Source organism: Zootoca vivipara, chromosome 3, assembly GCF_963506605.1.
Source record: "Zootoca vivipara chromosome 3, rZooViv1.1, whole genome shotgun sequence".
NCBI lineage: Eukaryota > Metazoa > Chordata > Lepidosauria > Squamata > Lacertidae > Zootoca > Zootoca vivipara.
Genome location: NC_083278.1, coordinates 23110849 through 23125569, shown reverse-complemented (window position 1 = coordinate 23125569; position 14721 = coordinate 23110849). Strand labels below are relative to the sequence as shown.

The following is a 14721-nucleotide window of genomic DNA, read 5'->3' as shown; positions in this document are numbered from 1 at the left end:
TCATTATTTTCCCCAAAAATATAGTCTGGCCCACCACATGGTCTGAGGGACAGTGGACCGGCCCACGGCTGAAAAAGGTTGCTGACGCCTGGTCTACACTGACTAGCAGCAGTTGCCAAGGGTTTCAGGAGAGGTTTCCCCCCCAGTTTACCTGGAGATACCAGAAGCTAGGACCACAGCTGTCCTCTGTTGTGTATGTGGACACCTGACTGCTACAAAAACATTGTCTGAAAGCCTGAATTACAAAAAGTTACATGGTTCTCTAGCATTGCTTTCCTTTTCAGTTTTGCTTCCCAAAAATATTGCAGTCATCTAATATCTATGTATGTGTTCGCAGCCACTTAAAAAGGTAAATTCAAGCAAATATTTTCATTCTCCTCTGCTGCTCAGCTGCTGTCATATTATTTTACCCTTTAGCTTTCATTCAGCAAGATTATCCTGCCTAGGAGGAGGCTGGGGAGTTCAGTCTGTGCGTACTTAGATGCTTATTTCAAGCTGTTTCAAATATGAAGGTAATTTGCTGTGAGATTCATAAAATCCTTCTGATAATATTTTGTCATTTGGGTTGAAATCCTATACCCACAGCATCCTATACCCACAGCAAATTACCTTCATATTTGAAACAGCTTGAAATAAGCATCTAAGTACGCACAGACTGAACTCCCCAGCCGCCTCCTAAGGAGCAAGCCCCACAGAACTTAACGTGACTTTTTCTGAGTAGTGGTAGGTAGGATTGTTAGATTCCCTATGGACTTCCCCGAAAAGGGATTCAGGGCTGCATTTCATTATTGTTTATGCCGCCAGTGAATTTTGCCCTTAGATATCACTTTGTGTGTCCAGTGACAAGGTTCCCATAGCAAACATAAAACTGAACTTAACAACTGATTAAAACATGTGCCTTTTAATAATAATAATAATAATAATAATAATAATAATAATAAATTTTTATTTATACCCCGCCCTCCCCAGTCAAAAACCGGGCTCAGGGCGGCTGACACCAACAGAACCACAATAAAACATAAAAACAATTAATTAAAATACAGATTAAAATACAGTATTAAAATTTAAAGTGCAGCCTCATTTCAAGTAGGCCATAAGTGGCTGACATCAACAGAACCACAATAAAACATAAAAACAATTAGTTAAAATACAGATTAAAATACAGTATTAAAATTTAAAGTGCAGCCTCATTTCAAGTAGGCCATAAATCCAAGCCATGAGGGAGAAAAACACAGGGGTCAGGCTGAGTCTAACCCAAAGGCCAGGCGGAACAGCTCTGTCTTGCAGGCCCTGCGGAAAGATGACAAATCCCGCAGGGCCCTGGTCTCCTGGGAAAGAGCGTTCCACCAGGTTGGGGCCAGTACTGAAAAGGCCCTGGCTCTAGTAGAGGCCAATCTAGCCATCTTATGACTCGGGATCTCCAGAATATTATTGTTTGTGGACCTTAAGGTCCTCCGCGGGGCATACCAGGAGAGGCGGTCCCGTAGGTACCTTGTATGTGTACCTTGTATGTGATGTTTTAAAATGGCGTGTATTTACTATGATTGTGGCGTTGTACAGTTTGAAAGTATAATTGAAAATGTAATTAAACTCTGATAACCATGTGCAGCCAGATTTCCAACAAACCATCTTGATGGCTCTCTCTCTCTCTCTCTCTTGCTGATAAGAAAGTTTTGCAAGTCGGGTTTGTTGCGCTGGGATATAAATTCTTTCCACCTGCTCTGTTCATGTTTTTGTGCAAGACTTCTTGATGACACCCCCCTTCCTTCATGAACAAGGAAGACCTCAGAGGTACTCAAAGGATAACTTGATTGGCACAGTGCATTTGCAAAACTATCTTCCACCCAATCCTTGCTCCAGATTTTGTTGTACTGAGCAATTTCATTGGAGGGAGTTTTCTCCTTTCTTGATACCTCATGCTCTTCTCTCTTTCTGGCCCCTTATTTTGGACACAGCTGACCTTGTGTCTAATAGCTTGTTTGTATATTAATACCTTAATTTTGAGAACTATTTCACCTGAGAAATGATGAGCAGATTAGTTTTGCCTTCTGTTATCTTACTGGGTGGATCTCTGTTAACTCATACACATTGTTTGTTTATGGATATATTACTCCATTGTATAGGGTTGGCAGTGTTTTGAGTTTCTCATCTGGATCTAAGTCAAAGGAGTTTAAAAATCCCCAACTATTTCACATTCTGTGACTGCAGTCCTATACTCAACAGGGCTTCTGTTAATACTGTATTTGAAAAATCTTTACCAGCTCTCATGTACACTGCCTGTATTATCCTGCCACCATCAGTCATTTTAACTTCTCTTGAGGACTAAAATGAAGTCAGACATTTGCGTTGTATTGATGGCAAACTATTCTCTGTGAGGTCAACTCTTTCTCTTCAAATCCCTCCTGCAAAACCTGCCACCTTGGTGAAGCCTTTGTTGCAATCTGCTCGTGCATTAGTGACGAAAACTAAGCCTTAAATGCATGCAATTTCATGAGAGCACATTCTTCCCCTGTGGCCTCTCTGCTGTGTATCTTGTTAGATTGTAAGCTCCTCAAGAAAAACTCCTGTCCTTTCCTATGCTGCAAGCGCAATGGACAATGATGGCACTGTGTTAAATGAATGAGGTTTCTGCAATCATTCCTTAGGTGAAAAGTATTTCAAGGCTATGCCAAAAATTTAATGGTTCTGCCACCTAAGCTATTCACATATTTACTTTTGCTCCTCAGTAACTTTTAACACCTCAGTAATCCAGATAAAATGTTTTAACCTTTGTAGCTCAGCCTAAGTGCCCATGCTTTTAAGTAGCTTACTGTTTAATAATACTCAGGTCCAGTGTGGGTGAATGGGTGGAATGTACACAATTTGACTACTAACAATAGGTTTTGTGCTCCATAGCCATTGTGGTTTACATTTTTATTCTTGTGACAGCAATGAAGGACAGGTATTTATAAAGTATTTCAAGAGGACCCAAAATAATGTGGTTCTGTTTTGATTCCCCCCCTCCCCTTGGGCTAATGGAGATTGCAGTGGAACCTTATTTACCGGTATTTTAAACCATCTCAAAATGAAATGAGAAATGAGCCTCTACTTTGCAGAGATACTCAGCCAACACAGCACTGTTAGTCCCAATTCTAATTGCAGACTTCAAGCTTTTAAAAACCTGCCTGTTTTCCTGTTTTGCCGTATGCTTGACTCACGTAGGTTCGATGTCATCATTCTTCAATCAGCTCTGGCATAATCACCCCAAAGCCATCAGCCAGTAAGTCCCTTTGCTGGGACTTAATCTGCATTTTAAGGTTGCCTGCTGCACCTCTTGCTTGCTCATTGGTAGAATAAAATTGGATCAATTTTTTCATTTAGCTTGACACACGCTTCAGAGCTACCAGTGAAAGAATGTGTCATTTCTCCATAGGCTCAATACTCAAAAATAGCAAATTGTACTGTGGAATGATTCTCCACAGTCATGTCTTTATGTTGATAATGGAGGAGATAGTGGTAGCATTATATGGTGTTACTAAGCAAGACATTTGTTCCAGATTGTCAGGGATGCAACATAAGCGGACTGAAACAAATGTTACCAGCTCTTTGGAACTAACAGATGCGTCTTACCCCCCTTTTGAAAGAGTCATGTTTTGGTTATAATACTCCTTTATATTCCCTCTCCTTTCAGTGAATAACCCTATACCTTCCAATTTGAAGTCGGAAGCAAAGAAGGCAGCTAAGATTTTAAGAGAATTTACAGAAATCACTTCTAGAAATGGCCCTGACAAGATCATACCTGGTTAGTAAAAGAGTTTTTCTTTTTGTTGATCACAACTTGAGTTTGTTTGTTTTTTCTAGAGCTAAGTTTCCCTCTAGTCTGTCTTTGTGAGTTCACCAGATTAAAGGCCTGGGAGCTGCATTTGGTAACATGAAATGGATTGTGTGATGATGATTTTTTTTTTTTTAAAGAGCCCCTGTTACATTTTGTAATCCCAGCTTTCTATAAACTGTTTCCCGGAAAGAATCTGGTATCGCAGTCTAGGAAAAAGCAGTGGCCCAAGGTACGTCCTGCAAAATCATTTGCAATGTACAGTCGTACCTTGGATTCCGAACGCCCTGGAACTCGGGACGTTTTGGCTCCCGAATGCCGCAAACCCAGAAGTGATTGCTCCAGTTTGTGAACGTTCTTTTGGAACCCAAATGTCCGACGGGGCTTCCTGCAGCCAACCAGAAGCCGCTATTTGGTTTTCGAACGTTTTGGAAGTCGAATGGACTTCTGGAACAAATTCCGTTCGACTTCCAAGGTACGACTACTTCTTTTCAACTGGTCCCCGTAACATGCCAGTTAAATGGCAATCTGGTTATTCCTTTCCTACCTCTCTGCTTTTAATAATCAATAGCACACGCAGAAGGGCAAGCTTCAAAACTAGCTTGCCCATGGGCCCCAGATTTGAAAGTGAAACTAAGGTCTGTCCCCCAGACTTCATTGACTTCCTTGATCAAGAGTATCAAAGCAAAATTGTGCCTCAAAGTATCATGTCTCTGCATAACAACTTAAATAATAATAATAAACTCTCCCCCCCCCCTAATTGGGAGTGGTTAAGGTTGCCATACGTCTTGGAAATCCTGGACATGTCCTCTTTGTGGGGGCCTACATGCCCATTTGGGGGGGTTTTTACAATTATAAGCAAATATCTGGGTTTGTGGTTTCTTAAAAAACTGTGTGTGTGCGGGCAACCCGAGCTCTGTCTCTATAATGGGCTCTGGCACCGGCAGCTGAAAAAAAAAATTGGGCGATCGCACAAAAAAGCTCAAAAACTTTTTTTTTTGGTCCAAATTTTTCCCTTTGGAAATATGGCAACCCTAGTAGCGGTTCCATAATATATAACTTTAATTTCATTATTTGCAGCCCATGTAATTGCCAAAGCAAAAGGTCTTGCAGTCTTGTCTGTCATCAAAGCTGGGTTTTTGGTAACAGCTCGAGGAGGCAGTGGGATTGTTCTGGCTCGCCTGCCTAATGGAAGTAAGTTTGCCCTTTCCTCATTTTAAAACAGTCCAAATGCTTCTCGTGCACAAAAAGATGCCGAGAGTTTTTCATGCTTTAACAGGGCTTGCGTGTCCATTGGGATGAAATTGTGAGCTATTATGAATCAGGCATATCTGGCAACTACCCTCCTAGCTGAACATATAGGATGTTGAATCTTAGGCCCCCATCACAAATTTCACTACTTTGAAGTATGTGTCTGTTCATCTGTTTGATTATCTGGCTGAGTATATTTATGCACTATAAAAATGGGAAGATAGTGGGTGGGCAGAGAAGGTTAGATCATTCTATCAGGGTTTATTCAGTTGTACAAAAAGAAATCAGTCTCATGATGTCCAGGAGCGTAATAGCGAAGTTAAAGTACAGAACTGTGTGCTGTTCCCTAGACCAGATCCCCTCCCGCAATTCAGTTTGTGCGAAGGCGCTCGTTGAAAACAAAAATCCTAAACCTGAGACAGAATTGTCTTACTGGTGGAGGCATGTTTCAAAGGCACATATCTGTGTCCTTTTGCTGGCAGGCACTGAGAGCTTCCGTAATCTCCGAAGAATAGCTCACAAACAAATGTTCCCTTTGTCTTGAGTTTATACTTGGTCGTAAAAAGCAGCTTGCGATTTGCTGTTTTGAAAACACTGCATAGAACATAATGGGAGCATTCCTGTATGGTATGTGAGAGTCCTGTTCGGTTAGTTCCAATGACTAAAAATGAGCAGCTCCATGTTTGTTTTAGAAGAAGTATATTTACCTCTGGGGCTCTCCAGATGATAGGCTTCAGTTCCCATCAGCCCCAGGTCGCACAAGCAGTGGTGAGAGAGGATAGGAGTTGTAGCCCCTCTAGATGTTGTTGGGTTACAAGTTCCCTCTTCATGTAATAGATGCCCAGTGACATCCTTGGAACTGTCTTAAGAACATAAGAAGATCCTACTGGGTCAAACGAATGGCTCATCTACTCCAGCTAGGGCTGGCCTGCCTAAGAGGCAAGGCAAGGCAAGGCAAGGCAAGGCAAGGCAAGGCAAGGCAAGGCAAGGCAAGGCAAGGCAAGGCAAGGCAAGGCAGGCAATTGCCTCAGAAGGCAGGATGCCCAGGGGGAGTGAGAATGCATCTCCCGTTGCCACAGTTGCAGCAACAGCTGTGGTGGTCTCCTTTGAGACCGGATCTCCTACTTCATTGGAAGTCCAAATGCCACCTCTACAACGGCCTCTTGGTGAGTAGGAGGGACTGCTGGTCTCCTCCCAGCCTTGTTCTCAATGTTGATCTTTATTCCTCTCCTCGTTCCTGATGGGTAGATCTTCACTCACCCCTTCTTCCCTAGTGGAGGGTGCTGTTTTGTGGTCCGCCTCAGCTGCCAAAATGTCTTGGGGCAGGCCTGAGTCCAGAATCCTGTTCTTTCAGTGGCCAGACACAAACACAGGACCTCGGTCGCAAAAACCAGCGTGGACACATTTTACGAAGAATAATGAGACAGTAGCGTCTCTCCACTTGCCACACTTCCTTCTATTGACATGGCAGATAGTCTGACAATTAGTGGCTGGCAGAAGCTAATGAAGGGTTTGAAAGGAATTTGGTTCCTGTTAAGATTCCCAAACAAAAGTTTGTGGCTTGATTAGTTTGTAGCACATGATGTGGCTTGCCTTACTCGAGCCTTCTAAATTTTACCAAAACTGTCTGGATTTTGTAGTTTCTACAGCTGTGCATGAGTTTCAAAACTGGGAGCAAAATAAAACATTTTGAAGAACGGCTTCCAGCTTTCCTCAGCACACTTTGACCTAGACATTTGTATCATGCTTTTCAAAATGACCTACGTATTATATTACCGGTACATACATATTTTTGTTTGAATGTGCAGTCTTTCATTTGCAAATCGGTATTGGAACAAAATATTCAGCGTTGTAGAAATGCCTGAACTGTATGTAGCACGATCATGAAGCGATTTCCTTCGAAGTTATTTTTCTTTGGGAGTAAAGCTTTGCAGAATGGCATGGGGTTATTTGCAAATGAACTTCAAATATGAGAGTCTAATACAACAGCATCCTCTTTTCCTGTTGCACCTCCCTATCCTGTTCACTTCTAAAGTAAAATGCTCTGCATGTTCACAGTGTGTTTCTGTTTCTCTTCTAGTCTGGTCAGCTCCATCTGCCATCGGTATAGCTGGCCTGGGTGGCGGATTTGAAATCGGAATCGAGGCAAGTTAATGCTGCAACGTTCAGTTAGTTAGAAAACACACACACACACACATTTTGATTGACTCCTAATTAATTGGGCAGAGATTTTAAATTATGATGATATACGTAGTAAAACTTACAGATGATGATCCTGTGTGTGAAAGGGGGCGGAATGGTTCTCTTTTAAGACAGTGCTTGCTGCAACAGTTGTGTTTATCACACAGTAACACAGAGAGCATGTCTTCCTCCTTTAGGACTATCCCCCCCCCCTGCATGCAAACTTATGCAGATTTGATATGTGATTGACTCATATATGGTTCAATAAGATTTTCTTTATATTGGGCGACAGCACTTTTTAAAGCATTCATATTTGCATTCATATTTATGATAGTCATACCTTGGTTTTCAAACAGCCTAGTTTTTGAACATTTTGGCTCCCAAATGCCGCAACCCGGGAAGTGACTGTTCTGGTTTGCAAACTGTTTTTGGAAACCGAACGTCCTGCAGCCAATCAGAAGCCGCACTTTGGTTTCTGAGTTTTGGAAGTCCATCAGACTTTTGGAACGGATTCCATTCGACTTCCAAGGTATGACTGTACTTCTTTATGGTAGCTAGACTACAAGAGGCTCAGTTGTAGTCAGGAATGGAGAACCCATGCATTTCCAGATGATGTTGGATTTGCAACTCCCATCAGTTTCAGCTAGCATAGCCAATGCTTAGGAATTGGCTGTGATCACTTAGGAACGCTGTGATCACTAAAAGTCAGCATGGGTTTCTGAAAAATAAGTCATGTCAGACTAATCTGATCTCATTTTTTGACAGAATTACAAGCCTGGTAGATGAAGGGAATGCTGTGGATATAGCCTATCTTGATTTCAGCAAGGCCTTTGACAAGGTGCCCCATGATATTCTTGTAAAGAAGCTGGTAAAATCTGGGCTAGACAATGCTACCATTCAGTGGATTTCTAGCTGGCTGACTGACCGAACCCAAAGGGTGCTCATCAATGGCTCCTCCTCATCCTGGAGGGTAGTGACTAGTGGGGTGTCACAGGGTTCTGTCTTGGGCCCAGTCTTATTCAACATCTTTATCAATGACTTGGATGATGGGCTTGAGGGCATCCTGAGCAAGTTTGCAGATGACACCAAATTGGGAGGGGTGGCTAATACCCCAGAGGACAGGATCACACTTCAAAATGACCTTAATAGATTAGGCAACTGGGCCAAAGCAAACAAGATGAATTTTAACAAGGAGAAATGTAAAGTACTACACTTGGGCAAAAAAAATAAAAAATGAAAGGCACAAATACAGGATGGGAGACACCTGGCTTGAGAGCAGTACATGTGAAAAGGATCTAGGGGTCCTGGTAGACCACAAACTTGGCATGAGTCAACAGTGTGATGCAGCAGCTAAAAAAGCCAATGCAATTCTGGGCTGCATCAATAGGAGTATAGCGTCTAGATCAAGGGAAGTAATAGTACCACTGTATTCTGCTCTGGTCAGACCTCACCTGGAGTACTGTGTCCAGTTCTGGGCACCACAGTTCAAGAAGGATACTGACAAGCTGGAACGTGTCCAGAGGAGGGCAACCAAAATGGTCAAAGGCCTGGAAACAATGCCTTATGAGGAACGGCTTAGGGAGCTGGGTATGTTTAGCCTGGAGAAGGTTAAGGGGTGATATGATAGCCATGTTCAAATATATTAAAGGGTGCCATATAGAGGAGGGTGAAAGGTTGTTTTCTGCTGCTCCAGAGAAGCGGACACAGAGCAATGGATTCAAACTACAAGAAAGAAGATTCCACCTAAACATTAGGAAGAACTTCCTGACAGTAAGAGCTGTTCGACAGTGGAATTTGCTGCCAAGAAGTGTGGTGGAGTCTCCTTCTTTGGAGGTCTTTAAGCAGAGGCTTGACAGCTTAAAGACCTGTTGGTGTTTCCTGCTTGGCAGGGGGTTGGACTGGATGGCCCTTGTGGTCTCTTCCAACTCTATGATTCTATGAATGATTGGAGTTGTAGCCTGGATAGCTCCATTGATTAGAGCATGGTGCTGATAATCCCCAGGTTGCAAGTTCGATCTCCATATGGGGACAGCTGCATATTCCTGCATTGCAAGGGGTTGGATTGGATGATTCTCGGGGACCCTTCCAACTCTCCAATCTACGATTCTGTGAACATCTACAGCAGTGTTTCCCAACTTGTGTCTCCAGCTGGGGCTACAGTTCCCACCCCTCACCACTGTTCTTGCTAGCTAGGGGTGATGAGAGTTGTAGTCCAAAAACAGCTCGAGACCCAAGTTGGGAAGCACTGAGCTAGAGGGTCAAAGTCCTGTGATATGGGACTTTTGGCAGGGACTTTTGTATCCCATCCTGTGTCTTTCAAGTGTCAGTGATGGCAGACAAAAAAGAGATTGCTTGCCTATCTTGTACATTCATTTGCCAAACTAAAGCACAGCTATAATGCTTTTCCTTGAGAATTGGGTCCAGAGAGGAAACTTGAACAGGAAGCATGCAATTTGTTTTTTCCTCTAAAGTAAGTAAAGAGCTGCTCACTCCTGGTGATGGATAACTGGCATGGATTGGCTACAGAGCCCTGAGATGCTGCCAGCAAGTGTTGTATAACTTTGATCTCTTCTGTGCATGCTTTGTTGACTGCCAACCAGTTCTTGCCCAAGCAGGTCAAAAAAACCTAGAGCAGAGGGTTATATGCAGCTAAATCCTACTTGGAGTAGACCTGTTGAAAATAATGAACCCAAGTTAGTCATGTCCACTAACTTCAGTGGGTCTACTCTGAATAGTACTAGCGGTGAATACCACCCATTTGTTGGTTTCTACTCCTCCCACTGTGCAGTTCTGAGCAGTCACAAGACTGTGTTGATGCACTCCAGCTAAAGGCTGTTGGATCACGGGATAGGATGTCTTGCTGTATCCTGTTTCCGCTGTTGTTGTTTTCTTCGGACTTCTCTCGCCGAGAGGAGACATGATTTCTTTTACTCTGTTCAGTTCGTAGCAATAAAATTAGCTTTGTAGCTTACACACCTGCCTCGTTCCTCTGCATTTTTACACTGCAAGATTTATGGACTATGTGCCCGGTGTTATCTAAAAGACATGCAGGTCATGAAGACGTTGGTTAAGGCTGGAGACATCCCTGCATTATGCCTGCCGGGGGTTTGTTCCCCCGTGGCACCGTTGTCGCTAGCCAAGAGAAATCAAAACAAAACCCTGGAGGTGTGGTTGGTGTAGCTGCTCCATTTTTGCAGATGCTGCTGCCCTATGCTGCTGCCCATTCTGTTGAAAGCTACTTCAACTTGGAAGGAAGTTGGAAGCAGCTGCCATGTGAGGGTGCAGCCACAGAAGTCAAACTGGAAAGCCAGCTTCCTTCCTCCCACCTACTTGTCTGAGTTGGGAGCAATGCAACTTACCTGCATTGTACAGCAGGCATAACTAGGGCAAAACAATCGTCACTTGAACCTCCAATTACACTTCACCAAGGACTGGCCCAATGATCGTGGTCTGTATTGCCACCCTCCCCGGTAACCTGAAATGATGAAATGTCAAGAAGCTTGTGTGGAGAGTTTTCTCAGCCTAATGTCGCCCCCCCCCCCCCCGGCGGCAGAGCAAGCCCCTGCTCCCCTCCACCCCAAAATGGTTACATCCTAATTTTATTTCATTCTACAGAAAGTCACCCTGGTTGCTTCCCTTCACTCAAACAAATGCTACATTTCTTAGGCATTGTTTGAAAACAGTGCACTTAATTCAGTTCTGGTTGTGCCAACGCGAGTCAAGGTGACAAAGGGATGCTTTCAGAGCGAACATCTGTATTCCAGTTCATTCCTAAGGGCTTGTTTACATTTTTGCTCCTTCTGAGATGACAGCTACTTAACTCCCTTCAGTCTCCCATATGATCAAGGGGTTTATCAAGCTAAATGAGGGGAAGAGCACTTTTTTTTAAAAAAACCAAAAAACTTATGTATAGTAGCTCAAGTGTGGTTAACCCACACCCAAGTTTGGGGGCTTGAGCATGACTTAAAAGCAACCTTTCCAGATCCCACTGGTTTTTGCAGCAGCAAAAAATAAGGGGTGGGGTATACCCAGTTTAATCATTTGGTGAGCAGAGGCTGGGCAATAACAGATCTTGAGGTGATCTGTTTGGATAGCTCGGAAGCAGGTAACTGTGGTGCCCTGTGTACACATGCAAGTGTATTAAACAGTTGTCTATTTAAAATGAAAATGAAAATCCACCAATGGGGTGATGGGCAACCTGCAGGCTGTGTGTGTCCTTCCACCTCCTTCAGTGTGCCCTGGTCAGACTAATAAATAGCTACCTTCAGTTCTTGTTTCCCAGGATAAACATTCACCAGAATTACTAGATTTGTTGGTTCAGCTTGTTTTCACGAAAGTAGTCTTTCGACAGGACCTCTTTTTCTATGTTATCCTGCTTGTAGGCAAACGAAACAATTCTGAGTTGCTCTTTCCTTCTGGAAATAGATTCAACATTCTGCTTTTTAATTTTCTCTCCCCAGGTGTCAGACCTTGTGGTAATACTGAACCACGAGAGAGCTGTTGAAGCTTTTGCAAAAGGTGGCAATCTTACCCTGGGAGGAAATTTTACAGTAGCAATTGGGCCTTTGGGAAGGTGAGTGTCACTGAAATGCTAAAGGATACTGAGCTCTCAAAAGCTGTTACTGTACAGCTTTATTTACCTTCAGTAAGCTGAAAACGGTGTTATTGATCCTCCAATGAGAGTGGAGTTGAGGGAAAGCCTGCAATATAGTCCCCCAGGGACTTGTTCTAGTTCATGGTGCCTTAAGGAGTCGGCTGACTGAATGTTTGTTTCCTCATATCAAAACCAGTCTCTGGAGACCGCCTACTGGCCGAGTGGGCGGGAGAATTTTAGCAGGGCGTTTCTCCAAAACAGTTAACACAAAACATCAGCACGTCAGGAACCAGCACTAAGTGCTCCTGACAATAATGGGTGCTGTGCAAGGAAGTCTTTGGGCCAGATCCTGTGGACTGTTGCTTTCCACCCACTTACATGACTTGTGTCTGAATTCCCTGGTTCTGAATGGGGTAATTCTGCCCCTGAAGGACCAGGTGCGCAGCCTGGGAGTCATTTTGGACTCACAGCTGTCCATGGAGGTGCAGGTCAATTCTGTGTCCAGGGCAGCTGTCTATCAGCTCCATCTGGTACGCAGGCTGAGACCCTACCTGCCTGCAGACTGGCTAGACAGAGTGGTGCATGCTCTAGTTATCTCCCGCTTGGACTACTGCAATGCGCTCTACGTGGGGCTACCTTTGAAGGTGACTTGGAAACTACAACTACTCCAGAATGCGGCAGCTAGACTGGTGACTGGGAGCGGCCGCCAAGACCACATAACACCGGTCTTGAAAGATCTACATTGGCTCCCAGTACGTTTCCGAGCACAATTCCAAGTGTTGGTGCTGACCTTTAAAGCCCTAAATGGCCTCGGTCCAGTATACCTGAAGGAGCGTCTCCACCTCCATCATTCTGCCCGGACACTGAGGTCCAGCACCAAGGGCCTTCTGGCGGTTCCCTCGTTGCGAGAAGCCAAGTTGCAGGGAACTAGGCAGAGGGCCTTCTTGGTAGTGGCGCCTACCCTGTGGAACGCCCTCCCAACAGATGTCAAAAAGGAAAACAACTACCAGACTTTTAGAAGACATCTGAATGCAGCCCTGTTCAGGGAGGCTTTTAATGTTTAATAGATTACTGTGTTTTATTTTTCTGTTGGAAGCCGCCCAGAGTGGCTGGGGAAACCCAGCCAGATGGGCAGGGTATAAATAATAAATTATTATTATTATTATTATTATTATTATTATTATTATTATTATTATAGTGTCTCCGCTTTCCACTTCCTTTCTCTCCCTTTAGTTCCAAGAAAAGAGAATTCAAAGGGATACATGGACACGCTTTCTCTAGGGTGGAGTTTCCCAAACCTGGGTCTCCGGCTGTTTTGGGGACTACACTTTCCATCATCCATGACCACTGGACCTGCTAGTTTAGGGATGATGGGAGTTGTAGTCCCAAAACAGCTGCAGACCCAAGTTCACTAGGATCCTTCAGGTCTTTCTTCGCTGGCTCCTAAGCAAGGAGAGGGGACGCTCGCTCTGTTTAGCAAGAGTTGTTTCATGGGGACTGCACTGTTTTGCGGAATCCCTAAAGATTCTTAATAGCACTACGTGGGTGCAAGCAGCTTGCAGCATAAGGTTTCTTTGTTGCAGCAGTGAACACTGTGGGCTGGACAGGACTTTAGCCTAGGGTGAAGATCTCTGTTGAAAACATCCATAATGGTCCATATACACAAATGGGTTTGTAATGGTTTATTCTCATATAGAGTAGTTGACTTACTATTAACACCAAGGGGGGGGGCACCACTGGCAGCTCACTATACTGTTCTGCCAGCCTTATTCAAAAGAGGGAAAATGTGGAAATGCCAAACAAATGCCAAACACACACACACAGGAACTCAAGTAGTGGTGAAATGTGGAAACTTATCACAAGATGAGAAAAGACCATGAGATGAGATAGCTCAGATAGAGGATGAGACTCTCAGTCTCAGGGTCGTGGGTGGGTTCAAGCCCCATGTTGGGCAAAAAGATTCCTGCGTTGCATGGAGTTGGACTAGATTACCCACATGGTCCCTTCCAACTCTCCCAAGTCTATGATTCTGTGGTTATAGGAGGAATTCTGTGTTGTACTAAGGCAATTATTCCATCGGAGCAATCATTTCAGCTTGGCAGACAGAAGAGTCTCCCCTCTCTCCCTTCCCGCCCTGCCCTTATCCGGGGATTCTCCTGGCCCCCACCCCGAGGAGGAGGGGGAGCCCCGTTGCACAAGCGCAAGTCCTCGCACAGGGCTTCCGCTGATGACTCCTGAGTTGGATCCCACCCTCTGCTTTTTCCTCCCACTTAGAAATCTCGAAGGTGACGTTGCCTTGAGAAGCTCTGCAGCTGTCTATACGTACTGCAAATCTCGAGGGCTGTTCGCCGGGGTGTCTTTAGAAGGAAGCTGCTTAATTGAAAGGAAGGAGACGAACGGCAAGTAAGTAGCTGGGCAGTTGAGGTGGTTCTTCTCAAAATTTCGTTCCTGTTGTCAGAACACTGTGACAGCTCCACAAAGGGCAAGGGTATACATTTAGGAAATAATATAATTGGAGTTGGAGTGGCTGGAGTGTCTGGTTGAGACAGGGCAGACCCATGTTCAAATTCCCACCCATCCAGGGAGTTTGCCCTAACCGTGGGCGGGTCATGATCTCTGTCTAACCTACCACACAAGGTCTTTGTGAGGATAAAATAGAGGGAGGAGGAGCTGTGGACTCTACCGTAAGCTCTTTGGAGTAACAGGCATGTTGTAAATGATGAAAGAACATAGAACACATTGTAAAACCTAGGAAGGTCCCACCTTCCTCCAGGATTTCAGGCCGGGATGTTTCACACTCAGTCTAGCTAGCAAGAGAATCAAGCGCACATTGTCTCCAGAGCATAGAGATAAAAAATGAGCATAAACATAGCAGCCTATGGCT

At 44.2% G+C, this 14721-nt stretch overlaps 1 protein-coding gene across 1 annotated transcript in view; it reads left to right on the top strand.

Annotated features, from left to right (window-relative positions):
* SH3YL1 (SH3 and SYLF domain containing 1) overlaps positions 1-14721 on the top strand; it is a 28267-nt gene that overhangs the window by 2528 nt on the left and 11018 nt on the right. Inside the window, exons 2-6 of the mRNA XM_035109930.2 lie at positions 3671-3781; positions 4892-5005; positions 7143-7207; positions 11704-11816; positions 14112-14240. Coding sequence (XP_034965821.1) covers positions 3671-3781; positions 4892-5005; positions 7143-7207; positions 11704-11816; positions 14112-14240 — 532 coding nt within the window. The remainder of the gene's footprint in view (positions 1-3670; positions 3782-4891; positions 5006-7142; positions 7208-11703; positions 11817-14111; positions 14241-14721) is intronic.